This window comes from Phyllostomus hastatus, unplaced genomic scaffold (assembly GCF_019186645.2).
Source record: "Phyllostomus hastatus isolate PE091 unplaced genomic scaffold, TTU_PhHast_1.1 phas_scaffold_78, whole genome shotgun sequence".
Classification (NCBI taxonomy): domain Eukaryota; kingdom Metazoa; phylum Chordata; class Mammalia; order Chiroptera; family Phyllostomidae; genus Phyllostomus; species Phyllostomus hastatus.
The window spans coordinates 37,160,772-37,184,627 of NW_025334041.1; the positions used below are offsets into that span (position 1 = coordinate 37,160,772).

Below are 23,856 nucleotides of genomic sequence, written 5' to 3' on the forward strand. Positions count from 1 at the left end.
AGGATACCCATCTCTTCCAAGACTCTTACCAGTCAAATGAAGGACTAAAATGATATCATATGAATTTGAATGTGATAGATACTGAAGGAGCTATTGGAAAACAAGGGGGACTTAGGTAGATTTTTATTTTCAAGAATTAACAATGTAAGAGACTGACTTGTAAATAATGTAAGTACATGGTAATACCAAAGTGAATTAAGTGTCAGAAGTCATGTACACATTTACATACACACATGTCATACATGCACACTTTTGGAGCCAGATTGACACTGTGCTTAGATTTGACTGTAAGGATTGTGGAGTGGAAGAGTGGTTGTGTGTGTGTGTTGGGAGTCTGGAGATAGATTAGTTACCAAAGGTTACTGGAAAGAGCTAATATTTTATTAGTTTTAAAGGTTGAAGTTCCTATTATTTTGCCCTCATTTTTAGCAATATTTGGATCTTATTTATGGATGTTAAAAGAATTTGGAGTCATAGCTGATGAAATTCTATCAACAATTTGAACAATGGAAATACTGGACAAGAGGTATGGACAGGGAAAGACACTAACTAGTAAAGGAACTGATTTAGAAGGTTATTCCCCAGGGCTAAGTTGATCAACGACAGCCTCAGGAGAAAAAGTGCCTTCACCCAAAGAATCTTTTCCAAATTCAATATGCTTATCATTCCACATGGCAGAACACATCTACCAATGAATGATGTTTTAGTTGTGTCGATACTTTCCGATCAAACTACTTCCTCAGTGTTTTCACACTTAAGATAAGGGGCTTAGCCTAGAATGATTTCTGAAACCCTTGCCAGGCTCTGTGATTCATTGATTCTGTAAAACAGGCAATATTTTCAAGTCCTGAATGGTGCACCTTGCACCCTGGACGGCTCTCATAGGTGGTAAATTACTCAGATCTTCTTGGTAAGGCAATAAATGCTGACTGAACCAGCAGGTGAAAGAGCAGGAAGTGCACTCTCCCCCAGAATTTGTGTCTATTTACTTTGCAAGTTAGTCCTTGCAGATGCTATTCTTTATGTCTGTGTGGAGCTCATTACTGTGCATGTATGTGTGTGTCCCTTGAAGACCCACCCTGTAAGTCAATGTGTGGAAATTCCAGTCACTTCAGTGAGGCTTGCTTACAACTTTCCATCCCGGGACTGTTTTGCATTATTTTTGGATTCTGTTAATTTTTGGAAGCATTGTCCATTAGCTTGCTTATGCTCTCCTACTCCGGATTCTAGCTGTAGGTTATGCCAGTTCTTTTTTTTTTGTCTTCTGCAGTATTTCCTTTGTCCATGCCAGGAATTCAGTTGGATAGCCCTTTCACATAACTTGCCTGGGGGGCTAATGACTAGCCCTTTGCTTCCATTCCACTGGCATTGTCTGTTTTGATATATGGTCCTATTTGGACAATTACTGCCTTTGAAGATTTGTGTTTTTAGGCCGATGACACTTTCCGTATTTATTGATCTCCGCCAGGTTGTGGGTTTTTTTTTTGCTTACTTTCAGCATGTCACTTACAACCTAAATGAAAGATTTAGAGCCCACGAGTTACAGATGTGCTTTTGCTCCCCTTCCATCTGTTTTCCTGTCCGAAATTCCTCGGTGAGGGTTTATAGGGTTGGTTTAGCTTTTTATTTTTAATTTAGTGAACTCTGATCTTACCTGAAAAAGACTGCCTAATATGTCTAGATTTACCTAATTTCAATTCGTTAAATTTTATAAACTGAATTTTTTAACATTGTATGTTACCCAAGTCCTGCATTTTTAATAATTTTTACAAGTTTTTGAAGCAGTTAGAAAAACATGTTCTCCATTTCAACTCTCCAATGGCAAATCAAAAACAGCCATCTCTAAACACTAGAGTTCTTTTTCAAGAGAAAATTGTATTTTGCCTTGAGAGCCTCTACAGAGTTGAACACTTTAAAAACTACTGTGTTCCATACCTGTCATATAAGTTTTGTGTGCTTTTTCTTCTCTCCTTTGTCTGAGATTTTTGAGTTTGAATAGTTGTGTTTCTTCTACTAGTAAGGTGTTTCAAAACTATTAGAAAATGAAGTAGAAGAATCACTAGTTTCTTTCTTTACTTTTATATTTTAGTGGTCAGAGCTTTTGGGGGGCATTTCAATGAAATACCTGCATGATACATAGTTATAGCATATTACAAAAGAAGACTGAAAAAGAAAATGCAGCATAGTTCTCTGATTTAATTCAGTGGGTATAATTCACTATCTTTCATTAGTTCATTTAACATATTAAAATATCCTCTTTAATATAGCATATGGAATGCCCTTTAGAAGACTCTTGAGATTCTATTCCAAGTTTTACTTACTGTTTCTCTCACACCGTGATCATAATTTCAAACTTCTAAATAGGCCATTCTATGTTTGGATTATTCCTATTATTTATGTTTACCCATATAGGCCATCCTTGTTAAGTTTACAAAGATTCTCAAATCTATCCCTAATAATAGCTCAGTGAAGGTTGAGGCAGCACAGAGAAAAGCAGATTGGAGAGTCGCTCTGAAATGTCGGTTGCTGTGATCATATCTCCGATGTTCCCTGGTGCAAATGTGTCTTTTGGCGACTTGAAGGCAAATCTCAACACAAGTCCATTTCAAACCTGCTAGGCGCAGCTGTTATTCTAAATGGTATATCAGATAAAAATATGAATGGTATAGTGTAGTATGACAGTCATTACATCGAAAACACAGGAGTATTAAATTGCCCTAATTTTACTTGTTAAATTTGCCAAAAGGGTCAACTGTGTGTTTACCTTAGTGTGACAGTTTCAGCTATGACAAACATTTTTACTGACTTAGATGACTGTAGTTTTTAGGCCACATTTCAAAAGAACGTGGGCAGAGTTGGTTCAAGTAAAATCTCTTGAGATGAAATGTTATCGATTAAAACTATTATTAGGTAGAACTAGGGAGAGGGTGTGCAAAAGATGCTGAGCGTGGTTTCCAAGTGTCTCGGCATTTCTGCACAAAGATGCAGCAGAGCAGCATTATGCAAAATAAGTAAATTTTAAGCAAAGGAGAATTTATAAACTCCTACTCCAGCATTGAACTTTTTTTTTGTAAGTACTTAAGGTGTGTGATTCTCCATTGTTTGTTGATTTGCAAAGCCTGGTGTCCTTCAACTTAAAGTTATCAGTGTGGTTACATATTTCTGAATGCACATTCACATTTTAATAGAATATAACATGTTCACAAATGTCTTGGAGATTTCACTGATTTATAAAATCTTCAGGATTTAAGGGCATAGGAGCTGATAGCCCATCATTACATTTGCCACAAGCTTCTGTTTCCCAATATACAGGCGAAAATGACGATATTTATAAAGTGCTGAGAGGTCCTCGACGAGGAGGGCAGACATAGATAAAACTGTGTCTATCAGATGAACCCAGCATAGTGACCCAAAGGTCAAAAGACACACTCAATAAAAGTTTATGTGTGACAGCTTATAGCTACTCTACATGTCTAGGTAAGATTTATAAGGACGGGAATTTGCTGGGACAGTAAAAGGAAAAGGGAATCACCAGTAAACTGCCGCATGACCCATCTGCCCATTAGTAGTTACTGTGATGGGAAGATCATAGTATTTCATAACATGCAGCCATCACCCAAATGACTCGAAAATACTATAAAGTTGCTGAAAGATTGTAAATTGTTTCATTTTTAATTTTCTTTTCTTTTATATTAATGACTTCAAAATTTTAAGAATATTGCAAACATATAAAAAGCTATAGGGAATCAGAAAGCAGGGACCCTTTGCACTCACCACCCGGACTGAACCCCTGTGGTCAGGCTTGTTTACATTTAATTTCTTTGTTACTTTCATCTGTATCTTCGTGTAGAGGATGTCAAGGCTTTTGCCAATCTGACCACAAAGAAGCTGTGATAAATAGAGTGGAGACACATAGGAGTGAGGGGTGACTAAAAGCTGCTGATTCTGACATCTCAATAATAAATCTATTGTGTCAGTGAGAGGTTGTGTTCTTTAGAACTTCACAAAAATAAGCAAGGAGGTGACACTTTAATACAAAAGTAGTTAAGTCCCTTTCAGCCCTCTTCTGGGCTTAAAGTTCTCAGGGGGGATTGTGTGGATTTGCAAACAAATCCAGGGACTGAGAGCTGGTCAACAGTCAGCCAACTGACACTTCCCTGCAGGAGAAATACAACTCCTTGTGAATTGAACTTTGCCATCCAGGTCATGCTTCTGGATGTCTGTAAGAGTTACTATCCAGTCATTAAATCCTTATAATCCATTCCTGAGAGCTATTATCCCTAAAACCATACTTGTTTCCTTGCTGACAGCAGGTGGCTTTCATCTTTGACCTGGATTTTTAAAAATCTTTTTATTCCTTGAGGGGCCAGGGGATACTGCCAAATGGGTAGGCGAAATACATTAGAAGATTCTTTTGTTCAAAGAGCTGCAATTTCCATTTGTCAGGTGAAAAAATATGAGAGTATGGCATAAATTCCTTTTCTGTCCGACAGATTTGGGGCTGGTGGAATAGTTGGATTTTTTTCATGGTTTGTCTTAAATGTGGGTGGTAATTACAATTAGAAAGAGGGACAGTGTTTGAAAATGGATACTCACTGTCCATTTTATCTAATAAAATGTTAAAAGGAGAATGTGACTGCTCCTTTATAAGGTGAAGTAGTGATGTGTACATCTTTTAAAGAAATATCATTAAGTAAATATTCGATCTATCAATTTACTCCCGTAGCAAAATAATTTGAGCAGGTTCTCTGAGCCAGGGGTGAAGCCGGAAACCAAACGTCATTCCTGGTGTCATATTCATGATAGTTGATATATTTCTTTGCATATATTGAACCATCACTATTTCTGGTATTGCTGATTCTCTCAAAATATACAATTAGGCAATGAAAATTTAATAAATATCTAAGTATGTAAAAAGAATACATTAAACAAATTTTAACTAGAGCTCTGCTTAGTACAACTAGAGCTCTGACAAATGAAATACATAAAGCCTAAGCCTGTGAATTTGAAAAATTATAAATCAAGGATCATGTGAGAGATAAAGAGATATAAGGTAATAACTTACCTTGTATTTTTTAATTTGTTTAAAAAGTCTTTCTTTTTGAATAATTCTAAGTAACATGTTTTCTCACTAGAATACTGCTATACATTAACCCACAATTCATTATTACATTAAGGGAAAGCATGAATATTTCTTCATTCATATTAACATCTGGACATGTATTTATTTAACAACCTGAGGATATTAACATTAACAACAAAAACCATATCTAAATGCAGCTGCCTTCACACATATGCAGATAGATGACATCATCCAATAGCTAGCTGACATACAGATTATTTTTATTATTGAGCAACAATAATTAATAGAAGCACTATATACAAAATATAATTTTAAGAGCAAGTATGCACATGTTTCTAGAAGGTTATTTTATAAAATATGTTATATATTTACTTTCTTAAGAGAAAACTCTTGTATCATTTCTTTGCTGGTTACTACACTTTTTAGTTATTCTTCATTGTGTACTAAATAACATAAAGATGCTTGCCTGGTAGCAAAATCTTCCTTGATCTTACCTTGATTTACTTTTATAATATTTTCCTCCACTATTTTAGTTTATCCCATTTTGTATCTAAACCAAATTTGTTCTGGTTCTTCATGTACGTTCTGAATCATTACACCTATTGTCTCCCTCACCCCCCAGCCTCCAGCTCTTAGAATATTTCCTGAACTGATTTTTTCATGTCTGAATCTACCTATCATTTCAAAGATAGTATTAACTCTAACTCTTCAAATGAAGCCTGTCTTCAATTTCCCACTAAAAACAAAATACAGAGGAGACTCAAATTGTTTGGCATTTATCTATAGTTTTCCTATACTTTTCTAAAGACTTTTTCAAATTTATCTTGCATTTTAGTTAATCACTAATTGTTAAACGTGTGTTTATTAAACCCTGGGCAAGCAGGGTGTTAGTGGCATACCTGGAGTAGATGTCAAGTTAAAGGAAAAAAGGAGTAGATTTTCTGATGAGTATTAAAAACTATTAGAAATTCAACTAGCTGCTATTTTGCTTTTTATTATCACCATGTGTCGGCAATTCTAAACAGTAGCGGTGCCAAAATACAGCTGCCAGAAATCTTCTGTTTGCCCAGGTTCTAAGTAATTGTTGTGGTTACCATGTGTTTCTATTATGTATATATACACATATATGTATAGTCAGCCTCCAACACACATGAACTCAGTTCCATACATGTTCTAAAAGTAAGTTCATGATGACTTAGAATCATTTAAAATTTAAAACAGTGAGACATAGTGCAAACCGTAAGGTGTGATATCTTGTTTGTTAAGTGCACATTTTAGTTCATAAGTGAAATACTTTATTTAATTTAGATGTCTTTAAACTTCAAAATTATTCTTTTAAAATTATTTGTTTTAAACTTAAAGAACAATTAAATAAAGTAATTATTAGTAACTATAATTATTAAGTAATAATTAAATAGATCTATTACTGAAAATAATTCCGTTGTTTAGCACATGTTTAGCCTTAAAATATGATGAACTGTGGGTGTCACGGCATACCCTTACTATCAGGTACTGAAGCTATAAAGACTGCTAGGGTCTCTGGCCTTAAGGGCCTTCATGGCCTTCTTAGCTCTGCCTCTATTCTAAGAGTTTTCCGAAATTTGCTCTGTTACTATCATTATATTTTCTTAAAAATTGGATGTCCATAATACCCATGTTAATACAAAAAAGGATCTTTTTCCTCTCCTCTCTTTCTTTAAGAATAGCAACGATTTATGTGACTTTCAGTTCTCCTATTTGAAGTAGTCATTTAGATGATTTTTTCTAATTTAATTTAATTTTCAGAGATAAAAGAAGGCCTGGGAAAGCAGTTCCTAAATATTCAGACTTGGAATTTGACAGTGAACTTTTTATTAAATTTACAGAACAAAAATTAAATGAAAGATAAAACTTTTTATAGAGTTTATATTTAAAACTAAATGTATTAATAGAAATAGTGGCCCCAAATTAATTTTTAAATAGTCTAATTTTATTTATCATAAGCATCGCAGATCTAGTTGATTCAAACAAAAAATCATATTAATTTAATGTTTACAGGGATATATTAAATTAAAAATAAAGAATATGTCTTTTCTGATAAATTGTATAATAGTGTAATCATGTTAGTTGAATGACAGAAGAAACTGTAAAAATTAGTAAAAGGCAGGCAAGATTCAATAATGAAAAGTGACAAATGCAGGCTTATAATTCCGAATGCAGTTTTTCAGTAACTAGCAAATAGAGATAGGGGACTATTAAAATAGTCAATGTAAGGAAATAGAAGAAAACAACAGAAAAATGAAAAATAAGAGATCTCTAACAGAAGATTCAAGAAGTAAAAAGGGATCAAACTTGAACTAGGAATGCTAAATGAAGCCTACAAGGAAGCACATTATCAGACCCGGAGAAAATGAACGGAAGGTAGAAACAGTCTACTGAAAATCTGTAGAGAAGAGACAGAAGGATGACTGACACCTCCAAAGAAGATTCCTGTGAGAAAGAACCTGCGATTCTAGAAAGGGAAGTGAAAGCTGCCCTGAAAATATTGGGAAGAAATAAATCCACCAGGGTTAGGTGGGATGTGATAGAATTATTTCAAGCCACACAAACTGAATTTGTTAAAATCCTAACAAAACAATGTCAAGAAATATGGAAAACAAAGCAATGATCTACAGACTAGAAAGGTTCAATATACATGCAATCTTCAAGAAAAGAGATGCCAAGGAGTGCAGTAACTATTGGACCATTGCTCTAACTTCCACAGAAGTAAAGTGATGCTTAAGGTGGTGCAACAAAGGCTTCTGCCTTCTAGGAAATGCCGGATGTTCAAGCTGGATTCAGAAAAGGACGGGGCACTCGAATTGCACGCATTTTTTTCGATGCTGGTGGGCTCCAATGGATTTCAGAAGGTTAGTCAGTCTATGTTGTATAGGCTACAGTAAAGCCTTTGTCTGCATCAATCATGAAAAGCTCTGGGTTGCTCTAAAAGGAATGGACGTGTCTCAGCTTTTGATCCTCCTGACGTGTAAGCTGTATTGTGGACAGCAAGCCACTGTCAGGACAGAATAAGGAAAGACTGAACAGTTTCCTATGGGCAAAGGTGTCAGATAAGGATACATTTTATCTCTGTATTTGTTTAATCTGTATGGAGAATATATAAGAAAAACTGGGCTATACTCAGAGGAAGAAGGAGTGAAAATTGGAAAAAATACCAATAATTACAGATATGCAGAGCACACCATCTTACTGGACTGAAAAGTTGGAATGATTTCAAATGACTTCTGACGAAAGTGAAAGGAGAAAGTGCCAAAGCAGGACCATATTTGAACATCAAGAAAACAAAAATCCAACTAGAGAAGAAACACACAATGTCAACATAGGCAATGAAGAAACTGAAGTTGTTAAAGGTTTGCTTACCTTGGTCAGTCATCAATTTAAATGGAGACTGTAACCAAGAAATCAAGAGAAGCCTGAGACTTGGAAGGACAGCAATAGAGGAATTAGGAAAGATTAAGAAAAAAATGTGTCAATAGAGACCAAGGCTAAGATCATCCACACCCTTGTTTTTCCAGTTACTATGTACGGATGCAAAAGTTGGATGAAGAAGGCTAATAGGAAAAAAACAATGCATTTGAAATATGGTTGATGCAGAGTTCTGTGGACAGCTGGAACTGCCAGACAAATATGTGGGTCCTAGAGAAAGTTAAGTCTGAAACATCACTGGAAGCAAAACCAGCAACATTGAAATTGTCCTACTTTGGGTTCATCATGAGAAGGCGGGGTTGTTTGGTGAAGACAGTGATACTGGGGAAATAGACGGCAGCAGCAAAAGAGGAAGACCAAATGTGAGATGGATTGACTTCATAAAAGAAACCATAGTCTGCAGGAGCTAAGCAGGACTGCAGAGGGCAGGGCTTTGTGGTAAATGCTCATTCATAGGGTCTCCAGGAGTTGGAGTCAACTCAATGGCATGTGGCATTCATAATAACCCTGTTCATTCAGTTTAATTGATTAAAATGCTTATGTTTTGCTAATTATCTAAAGAAACTTTTAATGAAATATTTCAGAGTAAAATAAAATATGGAAAAACAAGATTGCTTTTGTATGTATGTTACAATATGTATATACATTTATGTTGCCTTGGAGTTTAGTTAGTAGGGCACTAAATTTGGGAAACTTTTTATATTTCTAAGGATGTAAACAGTCTCCAAATCATATACAAAATATACAAGTCAGTGCTAGCATTTATACAAGTTCAATATGCTAACCATTTCACATATATCTTTCATTTAGTCATCAAAATAATCACATTTCAAAGCATTAGTCATATTTTATCTATGAGAAAACAGAATTGGAGGAGTACATAGCTTTTTATAGGCCATTGAGCAAAAATTGGCTGAGATAGGAGTTGATTCCAAGCTGCCTTATTTACTACTTGTAGCTTTACATGCAGATACTTATTCAGTAGAGACATGCCACTTACATTGCATTCCTTTAGCCATAAGAAAAACATTTAATGTTGAGGGACAAAACCGTCTTTCTTTCATTTTAAAGTTCAAAGACTAAAATATGTAGGCTCTCTGTCTTTGTAAGCAATGATATTTGTAAGACACTGCCGGTAATCACCACCAATTTCATTTGGTGATAGATCCTGAAGGTAAATCTATATCTTTATTTCCTTTTTTTCTTCCCCCAGAATGATGTAGGAGGACAACGCAGCCTGATAAACAAATGGACGACTTTTCTTAAGGCCAGACTGATTTGCTCAATTCCTGGAAGCGATGGGGCAGATACTCATTTCGATGAGCTTCGTAAGTCATATGTTTTATTTTTCTTAAAAAAGAAGTCTTAGTGCCTTATTACAGTATTTTTTTAATTTTGGCCCCCAATGCTCGCTTATGTAGCCTAATAAAACTTACAGGAGTGGTTCTCACTACAGTTGCACACACAAAGAACACAGAGGTGCTCTAGGTCTGGGTGCCCACTGGATGAAGCAACTGTTCTTTGTCAGCACCCTCAAAGTTAAGAGGGAAACAAAACTACAGCAAGAGACTGAAAAATAGGAGCTCTGAGACTACAATGCCATCCCTTCTCCATGTAGTCTTTTACTTTGAAGGGAGCTCTATGTGTGGGTAGCAGGACCTTGGGTTCCTTATTCTGTGGATGCCCCCTGCTGGAGAGCTCGGGAGATCTGGTGAAGTCTGTCCCTCCAACTTGTTAATAAAAATACATACTCAGAGAGTCATAATATAATTTCTTTCCTTCATTCTCCCTCTTTATTCTTCTCAAGGCTAATTCTAGAGGGAACTTTTTCAGTTTCATATATCTTCTTGAATTTGTCTTTGTGGGCAATGTAAAAATGATTGTATCATTGATAATATTGTCAGTATTGTATTTTATAGTATTAATATCTATTCAGTATACATGGATGAATATAAGCATGCTCACATCTTAAATGATCTTTTAAAAATATCATTTACACACATTTTAGTGTCAATGCTGTACAAGAAATCACACAAGTAGTGGTGCACAAGTACTTGTATAGCTATTTTCATACTTTTACCAAAAAGGTAACTGAATTTACTAATAAATTGACAGAATTGCAGGACAACACTGTTTTATGCTGGTGGATAAAAATCACCTATATTTTTAATTCCTATTCTATGTGAAATCACATACTCCTAATTGGAAATAGTCATGGAGGTAATCAAGCAAACCGTTCCATTTATAGGTGATTGAAGTAAACATCTAAGAGGTTAAATGTCCAACTCCATGTCACATAACTAGTAAGAAAATCAGTCTTTTACCCTTAATTTATTTTTGTAGTGATGTAATAGCTTTCACTGTTATTTTCATTTTTTGTATACTGTTTAGAGTCTCAGAAATATTGGATTATTAAAGGAAAAAAGCAAACATGTAAACTCAAAAAAATAAAACTATAATGAATCATTATTTTTCCCATTAACAGAAGATATTTACTTACTCCCCACAAGAGATGAAAGAAATCCTGTCGTATATGGAGTCTTTACCACAACCAGGTAAGTTAAAAAATACTTATAATTCTTTTAGAGAATTGTTTTATATAAGTAAGAAAATACTGTATATGTTCTTTTGTCCCTTCCTTTTATGTGAAAAAAAATACATGATTTTTATTTTTCACCTAGTGTTTCCTAGAAATCTTTTAATATCAATGTGTATCATGTCTCTTTGTTCTTTTTATACCAGCAGATTATCCCCTATGCCATTTGCCACAAATTATTTAAACAGTCCCCTGTACAAAGACATTTCCATCATTTCCAGTTCTTTGCTGGTACACACAATGCCTCGGCGACTGACCTTATATACACATGCTACTTACTGCATGAGCAGGTACAGCCGTGTAGTTATTATAGTTAAGTCTCAGACTAAAATTACTGGGTACAAAGGCATATGCATATACTAATCATAATAAGTATATCAAGTTGCATGACATGGAGGTAGTACTAAAGAAATGCATGCCTGTGTCTTTGGCTAAACTGTAATCAGGAGATGGGACACTCTTGACTCAAAATGTCATCACATGCTATTTTATTTGTGCCTCCTCATTATCTTATGAAGATGGGAGTTTGGCTACTCTTATTACTGTATCACCACTGCTCTACTAATATAGGCAAAGGAAGTTTGTATACTTGCCCTAGAAAGAGAAACCAGTTAGTAAAACTGGAACTAGAACTAAATGTGCTTTCTTAATTTTTATCCCTGTATCCTCTCCTTCTTTCTGCATAATACTGTTCTATACTTGTCATTGAATCTCTTGTGACTTCCCTGAAAGTGCTCCTTGCATTTATGGAGCTTTCTTAAAGAATATATGGATCTGACTTAATTGTACCTAACATTAATTTTACTTAATTCAGTAACTTACATTGGACCATGCCCAAAGTGCACCTTTATTCCTGTTACATATTATTGCCTATAGTACATCTTTTTAAATACTTTGCACTTTTTTCACAGCTCTCTTATCAATCTTTATCAATGTATATTAATATTAGTATTAGAAATATTTGCAGTGTTGCTGTTGGTATTAGAGAAATGGCTTTACTTCCTCCTTTTGATTAAATTATTAAGTACTTTTTAGAAGCAAATTATAATTTCATTTCTGTGACATTACCCTCACTTATATATATACATTATACTTACATGCAAACTCGAATGTACTATTGGTTTAGAATATATCATGAAACAAAATGCTAGTTGGTTCATTATAAGAGAGAACATGAGAACATTTAAATATGAAAATAAAGAAGATAACCTAAGCCACTGCTACTTTGGCTCCATTTTTTTCTGCTAATTCATGTCTGAACTAAACATCTACAAGGTGCAGGAAGAGCAAGTGCCTGTGGTTACTCAAGTTAAGTATCTCAGCCCTACTCTCCTGGCATCTGTCCATTCACAGAACTTCCTTTGAAGTCACTGTGTGTTCCATGCATGAGGCATAGATACGTGCCAGAGAGATATAGCCCCAAGATAGTTCTTTTTTTTCCTACCATTTTCCTGCCCACACAGAGCGTGAAGTTACAAGTCAGCTCCTTCTTCTTGGTATATTATATTATCTTATTTGTAATGCCACCCTGAACACTGAGGTAATGTTGGGATGTATGTCAGTCTTTGTCTAATGAGAATGTGTAATTATTCTGCAATAATAGCAATGTCATTAAGCATGATGTATCATTCTTTAAAAAATCATAGGCAGGTCATGGGATTTTTATGGGAACATCACCTCCCTTCCTAGCAGCTCATTTTCTCCCAGATGCCTGTTTACTGTCAGCTCCCAATGTTTCCAATGAATGTCATTCCAAGAATATTAATGAGTAACTTACTCCTTCTAGGAGAATCTTTAGCTCATTTGTGTAGCACTAAGATGATATGTCTCCCAGGTCATAAAGGGTGACCTTGTTTTTAAGAACAGAAATTACCAAAAGTTTTAGGCCCAGAGAAAATGTATTTTAATTTCCAGAAATAAAACAAAAATGGAACATCTGATGGCCGTGTTCACAGCTTTCATCATCAGTTGGCAAAGCTTAATCGAATTCCCATGGAGCGTTTCTGCCTCTTAATTATATGGGCGTCAATCCTGTGTAATTAGTATTAATTTTAAACATCAGATAAGTTACATAAGTGTACTCAAATTCAAGAAAGAGCAAAAAGATTTTTTCAACATTTTTAAATTAATAAAAACTTTTTGAGGAAATTAATAGCCAGTATTTATGGTCATTCATCACTTTAAGAAAATGGACACATAATTATTAATTACATGTCTAAGTTATTCCTTTTTTTAAAGAAAAGTAGATGATGTACTTTTTATTTTGTAAGTTCTTTAGAGGCATTATGTTATAATAACTTCAAATAAAATTCAAGAGCCTGTGGGTAAACATCTCTTTTCTACATATTTCTTTTCATCCTCCAGTTTTTCTAGGCAATTCTTATTTATTCATCAGGTGTCAATTTAGACACCACCTAGTTTCTGCAAACTTACCAGACAGCCCCAGTATTGGGTACCCATTAACACACTGTAATTGCCTGTAATGTAACTGTTAATATCCTCTACTCAGGATTACTTGACTATAAGCTCGTTGGCACACACGTACATTTTTTCTGCAGCACCTATTATATTTGTGCTCAGTAAGTGTCCAATAAATGAACCAGTGAAGGACTGAATTATGTTGCTTTCTTCCAGCTCAATCTTCAAAGGCTCTGCTGTCTGTGTGTACAGCATGGCTGACATCAGAGCAGTTTTTAACGGCCCATACGCTCATAAGGAGAGTGCAGACCATCGCTGGGTGCAGTACGATGGAAGGATTCCTTATCCCCGGCCTGGCACTGTATGTATCTGACTTCATAATCAAACAGTTTTCTGAAGTCCATATTCTCTTTCAGAATCTACTGTAATAAACTATGTTCTTCACCACAGCAAAAAGTACTGCATTTTTTAAAACTGTTATTTATTTATGGTGATGTTTTAGCATTTTCATCCTTCACTGGAGCTGAACATTTTTTTTTTAGTATTACAGCAAACAGTGGACTATTGTAAAGTGCAGGCTATGCTAAGAATATAGTTTTTAACCCTCAATAAATCTATAGAATCATCAAAATGATTTAGTATTTAGAATGACAAATATTCTAAATAAGAGGGAAATGCCAAATAAGTATTTATTCCCCACATAGAGCTATTTATATAGCTAGAGTTCCAGCTTCTACTTATATAAGACATTAATTATAAGGATTCGTTTAAATTATCTTCCTTGTTATAAATTTATCTTATTTTTTATTATGCCGCACTTTGGAATAACATGCATATTTTAGATGGGGAAAAGACCTAAATCAAGGGTGCCAACCTGCAGGCATGGACCACATGCAGCCCAGAATGGCTATGAATGTAGCCTAACACAAAATCATAAATTTATTTAAAACATTATGAGTTTTTTTGTGATTATGTGTGATTATGTGCTGCAATGTATTTAATGTATGGCCCAAGACAACTCTTCTTCTTCCAGTGTGGCCCAATGATGCCAAAAGGTTGGACACCCTTGGTAGGTCCTAAAGAATCCTACGTCCAAAATTTCATTTAAATGTAAATCATGATTAAAACACAGATGAAACAAGAAATATATTTTAGAGTTTATGAATCTGTTTTAAAAAAGAACTGCAGTTTAAAAGTCAGTGTGTGTATTTTAAGTGGAAGACTTCCACTTTGTTTTGTCAATGTGATTAAAACAGTTTAAGTTTTTAATAAAGTATTTTAGGATTGGTGATTGAACCAGTATTATATTGTTCAAATTTACTATATATCGAATACTAAATATTATATTAAACTGATATAAAGGAAAATGCCTTTTTTATTTAAGATTCAGTATGAATATTTTTATCAAGAGGTCTGAAATAGTCATCAAAATCTGAGAAAAATTATTGACTTAACCTGTCTAATTCTACAAAACTTTGCCTTTTCATATGTTCATTCCTAAAGGGGAAACAGCTGGTAGCCAGGCTTTCTTAATTCTCTTTTCATCTTCCTGCTATATAACCCAATTAAATTTGGGAAACACACTTTACAACCATGTCTACTTCCTCCATCATGGTCCCTCAATATAAATATGTTCCAGAGATGTTTCTGGACTAATTACAAGGTAATGACAACTTTTGTGGGAATACTTTTTTTTTTTTGCAAATAATGTTACGATATTCATGATTTCCTTTATTTTCTTTGTACATCCAAGCTGTACTTGCTTGTCTTGTTTTTATATTTAACAGTAACATAGAGGGTGGATACTCTTCTATAGGTTTTACAAATCTTAATTTTCATAATGACTCTGAGGTAATTTCCATTATTATTAATGCTGGTTTACAGATGAAGAGTCTCAGGCACAAATAGGTACAGTAACTTGCTCAAGATCACAAAGCTAGTGAATAGTGCAGCTGAGCTGTAAACCCAGATACTGAGGAGGCAGAGTCCAAGCTCATAGTCCTTGGACTAAGATTCTATAGTAAAAACTTTTGATGTTAAAATATATTTATTTTCCCTTTCCATGGAAAGTCTTTTACTAAATATTCATTACACACACACAAACATATATAATGAATGTGTTATATATAATTTTATTATATATAATATACATTGTATATAATAAATATATTAGTACATGTATTTTATATAATAATATATAGTATATTTCTATATTATATAATTTTATATATAATATTATACATTATACATATCTAGCTGGGCAAATTCTATCTTACTAGAAATCTGGGGTTAACTGTTACAGGCTATCACAGTCTGAGCTTTTTCTACATGCCTTTGTTTTAAATAATAAAGACTGTGATCATTTAGGCCATTTAAAAAAGCCTTTTTAATTTATCTGGATGTTGTAGGAGAAATAATCTGGAACTGAAACCATTCACATTAATTTCAGAAAATTATTTGCATATCGATATACAGCAGTTGATTCTTATGATACTAAGAAATTGAAATGATCAAAGTGGTCATCCAGGTTCCATTAGGTTCCAGTCAGTTTGTTGGTTGGAGGTGCAGGCCATCACTTCCCTGCTGCAGCCTGAAAGAGCTGTGAATGCCACATGAAGCAAAAAGACTTCACGTGTCATGTCATTCCCCTCACAGGGCACAGCCACTTCCATGAAATGTGTGTGTGACCTCCCTCCCCATAATAAAACCTACATGTCAGTGAGGAGGGTTTTTCATTAGTGAGAAAAGTGCCACGTTGCGACAAACAGACCAGTCTGTCTGCTGAATACTCGAAATACAGTGTTCACGCTGTAGGTATTTTTGTGAAGAGTTTAGAATTAGTTACAGAATAGGTGGTATACCTCCTACCAAAGAAATACTTAACTTTTTTTTTCTTTTTAACAGTTTCAAAGGATAAAAATATTATCAAGCTTAAGGAAGTTCCATTTTACAGTTATTCCTTTATCCTTTCTCAACATCAATATTTCTCATTGAATTCCCATGCTTTTTAAAATGTGTAAATATATTTGCATCTGAAGCTAAGCTTTTAGAATTATGCCTTCTAAAACATTTTATCTATAGCCCATTCTCAGGCCACTGTGGTAAAGGAGACAGAGACAAAAGCTCCCTCAGAAAATAGCAGGCCAGTGTTTGATTGGGTTGATTATGTCCTTTTTTATTTTCCCTTACCTGAGGGTATGCTTAGAGGGGATGGGGAGGAGAGAGAGGGAGGAAGCATGGATGTGAGAGAGAAACATCTATTGGTTGCCTGTGTGCTCTCTGACAGGGACCAGACCTGCAACCTAGGCATGTGCCCTGACTGGGAATCAAACCCCATGACCTTTCAGTTTACAGACTAATGCTCCAACCAACTGAGCCACACAGGCCAGGACAAATCTGTCCTTTTTTATAGAACTTATATATTAAAAAAATATGCTAGTAACTGTCAGGGGTTATTTATTTTGCTTTATAGTTTTGGTTAAAAGAGCGGAGGGATTTCTTGTTCTGACTAAATTCGGATTATGTCTGTGTTGGTTCTGGATGGGAAGTAACCATATAAGGCAGTTTAAAGAAATTATTTATATAAAAAATACGGAGATATTTTAATATGTATTTTGTACCATTTTTTTCTAACTGGTTCTGTATATGAATAACGATGACCCCTCTTCCTGAAAGGTTTGAGGAAATATCTAGAAAGCTGTAGTATCCAAAGATACCGATTTTTTCTAAGTAACTAATTATTTTTATATTTTCTTTGAAGTCAGTATGACCAAATTTGAAAATTTCTAAAATCATAAATGTGTAAATTTTTGGCTTCATTACTTTAGTTATTAAAAATATTTGCTCTTTATTTGCATACAATTAAAAATGTTTGCTCTTTATTTGCATACAATTATTAGTAGGATTTTCCAAATAATACTTTATACATGGAGAGCTGGTATTAAAGTTAGGAACATCATATATGTGGTGCAAAAACTTGTTACACAAATATTCTTTATATAAACTAACTTTACCATTTTAAATAATTCTGTATTCATAAAATCAGTAAAATTATATTTCCAAGTATACCAATACATTTGTAAAATTTTGAGAATCAAAGAATGGGTAGTAGAGACCACGTAATTCACCCTCAGTTTATCAAGGAAGAAACTGATTTCCAGAATAATTAAATAAGTTTCCTAATATTTTATTGCCAAAGAGCAGAGTGAAGAGGACTGTTGGAGTTTTCTAATCAGTCTTCTGTCCTTCATTCTTTAATATTCTCTAATATTCACCTATTCCCTAAACTCAACGGATCGATATGCCACTGCATGCCCTAACTAAATTAACTGCATTCATTTCTACACAACTTTCTATGTTATCTCTCATGTTTTTAAGCACCTAATTTTGGTAATTTTTGTTCAAGTGAAGGTTTGAATCCTTGTATTTTCTATAAACCTCCTATTCAGAAATTTTCATCAAAACCATTACTGAACACACCTCATGACCCAGATGCAGCAATAAGGACTTATATGTTATTTCAGCACACCTTTTCAACAAAATAATAATGGAGATAACTTAGGCATAAGAAAAAATCCAGTGTGGGTGAACTCATGCTCATGGTCTCATAGCTTATGAAGTTAGGAACTGTGATTAAACTTAGATCTACATAACTACAAATAAACGCTATTAACCTCCACACCATTCTCCTTCAAAGTGATAAAAACAAATAAACAGCAACCCCTTACATTGTCTCTCCGGGGCTGACTTGTTCTCTGTACAAATAAGGATGAGGCTTTGGAGTCTTATAGTATTTATCATTCCTTTTATTGTAATTTGGTGTAATACATCAGACTTTAATAAAATCATTGCTGAATAATTATCTTTCTATGAAATGTCAGAATCTTCCCTGAAATCCACTTCCCACTGAAGTTAAAATTTTTGAATAGATTATTAAAAACCTCTGCTTTTACATTTTCTACATCCAAATTGCTGTTAAAGTCAAGTTTTAGCTTCTGCTGACATTGTCACTCAGGTAAATAAACAATACAACAGTTCACTCTGCAATAGCTACTTTAATTCCTCGGTTTTGACATTATTATGCACTTCCTGTGGCAAGTCAAACCTAAACTCTAGCCTTGCAATGATATCACTACCCTGCAATGTTAATGAATAAGTCTGGACATTTAAATATGCACAGGATACATATACTTACAGAATCCCTTCACTTCAAAGGATTCTTCTGCCCCCTGGTGTCTCACTAGTGTGTCTGAACAAACTGTATTTTGTTCAGATAGACTTTGTAAATCATAAATTAACTGTGGGTCTTGGTGTAAGAGGCTCCAAGTGAAATGAAATACAGAATCATGTGCCATACAGGAGGGGTACAGGTCAGATGTGGAAATCAGACTGGGATCATGCCAAAAACAACAGGATGCTAGAAAACTCATAATCTGGGGAAACTTTTTAAATTCAGAGGATTTCTTTTTTGATATTTGATTTTTATAAAAGATTTACTTTCTGTTTTACACTCTCTCCAGATCCTGGGGGGATAGGGGGAGGACTCACAATTCTATTCTTGTTCCTCTAGTTTGATTACTTTAGATAGCACATAGGTGGGATCGTGCAATGTCTGTCCTCTGTGACTGACTTATTGCACTTAGCGTAGTGCCCTAGGTTCATCTCTGTCGTCGCATATTGCAGGACTTTCTTCCCTTTTAATGATGAATGATATACCATTGTATATACACCACATTTCTTTTTTATCCAGTCTTACATCAATGGACATTTAGGTTGTTTCCACAATCAGTATGAAGCTTTCTCAGAAAATGAGGAATAAAACTGTATGATCCAGCACTCCACTTCTGGGTATTTATTTAAAAGAAATGAAATCAGGATCTTGAAGGGAGATTATCACTCCCTTGTTCTTGCCACATTGTTCACAATAGTTGATATGTAGAAAGTACCAGTTTTTGAAGTTCATATATTTAAGAAATGTATGTTTCACTACTCATGAATTATTTTGCCAGTTTTTTGACAATTTGTAAACCTCTAATTTTGTAAAAACAACAAATCCCATTTACCCCCCACCCAAATAGTTATTACTTTTACTGTTAAACTTTTTAACTGTATTTTTAAAGATCAAAAGTTAAACATGAATTTTCTAACTAAGGCTCCATTTTTAGGAGGGAGCAAAATGAGATAGTTATAAGTACTATCTTTTAATTTTGTAACTTGTTTTAATAGATTTTATTTCTTGTATATTGGTGAATGATAATTTATAATCCCTACTGATAGCTTAAATCTAGAAAAACTTTGTCTTTTTAGAAAGAAAAAAGAAAAAATATCCAAATATCCTGTAAAAACTTAAGAATTGATCAGTCTTAAATAGTTCCTGTATAAACATTTCCCCTCTCCATATCTATTTTAGGAATCCAGATATTTAGAAAACTTACAAATATTTTTTCAGAATTAATATTTATATATTATTCAATGAGCTTTTAATTAAACTGGCCCACTACAAAAACAATCTTAAAGTGGTTTTTTCAACTACCACCTAATGTAAAATAATGGAGTATCTTTCTCCACCTAACATTTCAGATCTTCACTAAACAAGAAGCTGTACCATGTACAACTCACGTGTTTTTCACCAGAGAAAATCAAAGGGGAAGGCAAAACATTTTCCTCCCTGGACAGTAGGGTCCTCATCATCCCTCTGCTATGAGATAAAATCTCCTGAACTCAGGATGTGGATGTGTGTATTAGTCCTAATTTATCTCCCACCAAATTATTAGGCTTTCTAACACTGTAAAGGACACCAAAAAAATCACCGAGTTATTTTGATTCCAGGTCCACTGAAAAGTTCATCATACCATACATGTTACTGTGAACCAGCTCTGGGCCCTGGCATATCCACATGTTCTAGAAAGGCATTTTTTTGCTTTAACATGTCAAATCACCACTGTCTTAATTAAGACTGGTTTATGAATTTGTTTCAACAAAGCAAATCTTGGAAGGATTGCATCACAGAATAATGACATGTAATGTCAGCGACTGGATATGTCTAGCCAACTGGATATCTGTCATGGTGCTTAACCTAAAACTAGAATGATTGCTGAGAAATTCCAACTTACCCTGGAAACAACAAGGGTTTGAGGTGACTATGGAATGCACAAGTTCCAAAATTTGGGGGGATCCTGTTTTCTCTTTCTGACACACTTGAGATATTTGGCTTTGGCACAATGACATATTCTTAGAGAGCTGATGATTCTCAGAAATTTAACTCTTCATGAATCTCCTAAATTTGATCTGAGTTGTAACCTCAGCTGGCCCCCGTTACACAAAGATTTTCTTGATTATATTATAGATAAAAGGATGTTTGAATGTTGGCTTACAAACATAGGTGTCCCTGATCAAAGAAAACTCAGTAATTTAAAAACAGTATCCTAAACTTTCTTTTGATGTGTGGAATATTACCAGCAGGGGCTAAAAAACGTGGAAGGGTTCTCTCACAGCATCTCACGCTATCTTCTCACTTATGCAGCTGAGAAATATGGCTAACGTTTTTTTTGTTTTTGTTCTAAGTAGGACTTTCCTAATTTCTGGAAAACTTTAAGGAAATCTCCTGTTATACATCACTGGCTCATAGATGCCTATCATATAAAAATTCACAGATTTATTTTCCCTTCAATATTTGTCCCCGCATGGCCTTCCACTTACTGGATAACAAATTATTACTTTGTCATTGCTTCTCTGAATTACTGAGGATATCTTTAATTCTGTTTTTAAATCTTAGGGGTTTTTCTTTCTTTCTTTTTTTCTTTAAATTCTAGAAGGGAGAATCAGAGGCAGGGCTAGAATCTGGCCCTCCTGATTCCAAGTTCCTGGACTGAGGACTTGGAAGAGGAGAAATGACAGCATATCACTTTCATTTCTTTTTAGCTGTAGGGAATCTGTGTTTCTAGGAAGTGACGAGAGGCAACTGATTCTGACTTTCTTTTGCATAGAGCCCGCATTCACTTTTAAAATGAGGTTTGCTAAATCCCAGACTACTTACTGTGTTAAACAGTGTTTTCCTTTTTCTGGTATAGAAATTCCTCTAAAGGAAAGGCTACCTGAAAAAAAGGAAGAGAGAAGAATTTACCTGTTATTTGTACCCCTGGCTTTTCCACCTTCGATGTTGAATATAGGGTCTTTCCCCGTCCACCCATTGCTGTTATAAACTAACTCTTAGATGAATAAGCCGGGTCCTTATTAAATCTGCATTTTTTTTTACTTCATACATGAGAATCAGGCTTTTTTTGCACTTTAGTTTATTTTTCCCAGTTTGCTAGAAATGAAAGCCAGTTCTTCCCTCATGTTAGTCATTCCTCTGATTTGCTTAAAAGGAAACTGCAACCTGCAGAGAATAGCCTGAGGCATTGTGGGGGTGGAGGAAAAAAAAAAACCCTTTTAACAGCTGCCTGGTGCCTGGCCAAGGGGCAAAGTTCTCTCATTGGATAAAAACCATTTTTCTCCTCTTATCCATTGCTTCCCACTGCACTACTAAAGGCTCTCTACAAACACGCAGATCTGCCAAGCATAACATGATCACACCTAGCCAGCCGTGGCCGCCAGCCACGAGAGATAGGCCCTGAACAGGGCTTGTTGCTGTTGGATTTACCCTTTCATCTCAGGGTTTGTCTAGACAGGTCTCTTTTCTCTTTTGCCAGTCTGATTTCCAGCACAATAACGACATTTTAAATTTGTGTTCATTGCTCTCTTTTTGCCCCCCTCAAAATTTAATCTATCTCAGAGTTTTCTAGACAGAAGGTGGAGAAACAGCTAAGCTCCTCGATTTGTTTCCTACAGTCATCGGAGCTAAATTAAGGGAAGCCAGGCAAATGCTAGAAAGCTGGAGGTAGAAATGAACTGACCTCTACAGTTAATTCATGGAAATTGAAAGTACATACATACAGAGGAAAATACACTAGATTTTTAATACCTGGGATGTAAAGCTGCAATAGGAAAACTTTACAGCATTTTCTAAACGAAATACTTGAATATGCTCATTTGCTTTAGATGTAGCATTTTTCCATACTTGCTCTTTTCTTTTTCAGAAATTTTCTTCCCTATTTTACTCTTACCTGCATCCTTTGCTTGGCAGCTCAAGTTATTTTTAGATCTGTGTCTATGCAGCTATATAATATCAAAGGAAAAATTCCTCTGGTTTTTACTGTTCTACCATAACAATATTTGGTTCAAACTGTACTATCTTAAACCTCAGGGAGCAGCTCTACCAAATCACTTTCATTCGTGAAAGCTGAGCGGAGCCTAGGAAGGACCTGAGAGATCGCGCATAGCAACCTGGAGGAAAAGATCCTATGCAAACACTGGCAGAGTGCCACGAGGAAAAGCTGCCATAAAAAAACATACATTTTCAAAGATCACTTTATAATAGTCAATAGAAACCAGGTTTTTCTTTCTTTCTTCGATTTCATTACATTTAAATCTTTTTGTCAGTGGTAAGCAATGAGGAAAATTTGCTTCTTTGCTAAATGTTCATATCTTCAGCCACCTATACTTTCTCACATTAAAAATTCAAATTATTTGAAAATTTGATACCAAAAACTGCGGCTTCAATATTGTCATATTATTTGTTTTGGAATTTTGGCTATTGCATAAATACAGAAGCAAAGTCAAAAGATTTTTTTCTTAAGTTGGAGGGCTGTTTCAAAAATACAATGCAGGCAAAATCTTGTTTTTGCTTTGATTTTAATGGCAGACCAACCACATTTTACTGCAGCCATTATAAGCTATAAGCCCACTATAAATTGCCTTTGACTGAGCCTCAAACATGCAGCCTCTAAATGGTCAAGAGCTTTGAATCATTTGAGCTTCGTATCTATTTTGAGTTGCAGCTTAATCTATTTAATATAGGGTTCCTTCCATTATAGAGTTGACAGATTTCACTTGGCTGGTGGCTAAGTGCTGGGAGCACTGACCGCAGACAGACTTCGATGCTTAAACATCCATCCAGTTAAGAACATGCTAAGTAATTACCAAGTAACTAATACTCTAGGATGTTTCTAACCTCTTTGGTTCAGATGTGGGACAAATAAATAGATATCAAGAAAAGATCAGTTTATTAAGACCAGATATATGTTTGTGTGTGTGTGTATCAAAGATAAAGATATTTTCAAATTTACTTAAAAAATCATCAACAGATATTTTTGTACAACTTTTTTGATATTTTTCTAATATAGAAAGTAGTGAGCCATTATAGTGAGCCATTGGTACAAAATTGGGTCAAGGGTATATAGTGTGACATTAAAGATCT

At 34.7% G+C, this 23,856-nt stretch overlaps 1 protein-coding gene across 2 annotated transcripts in view; it reads left to right on the forward strand.

The window, feature by feature from the left end:
* The window catches only part of SEMA3D (semaphorin 3D), a 194,516-nt gene that overhangs the window by 143,496 nt on the left and 27,164 nt on the right, over positions 1-23,856 (forward strand). For both annotated transcript variants that reach the window (XM_045828294.1, XM_045828295.1), the window contains exons 9-11: positions 9,759-9,873; positions 11,031-11,100; positions 13,776-13,920. In XM_045828294.1, coding sequence (XP_045684250.1) covers positions 9,759-9,873; positions 11,031-11,100; positions 13,776-13,920 — 330 coding nt within the window. The remainder of the gene's footprint in view (positions 1-9,758; positions 9,874-11,030; positions 11,101-13,775; positions 13,921-23,856) is intronic.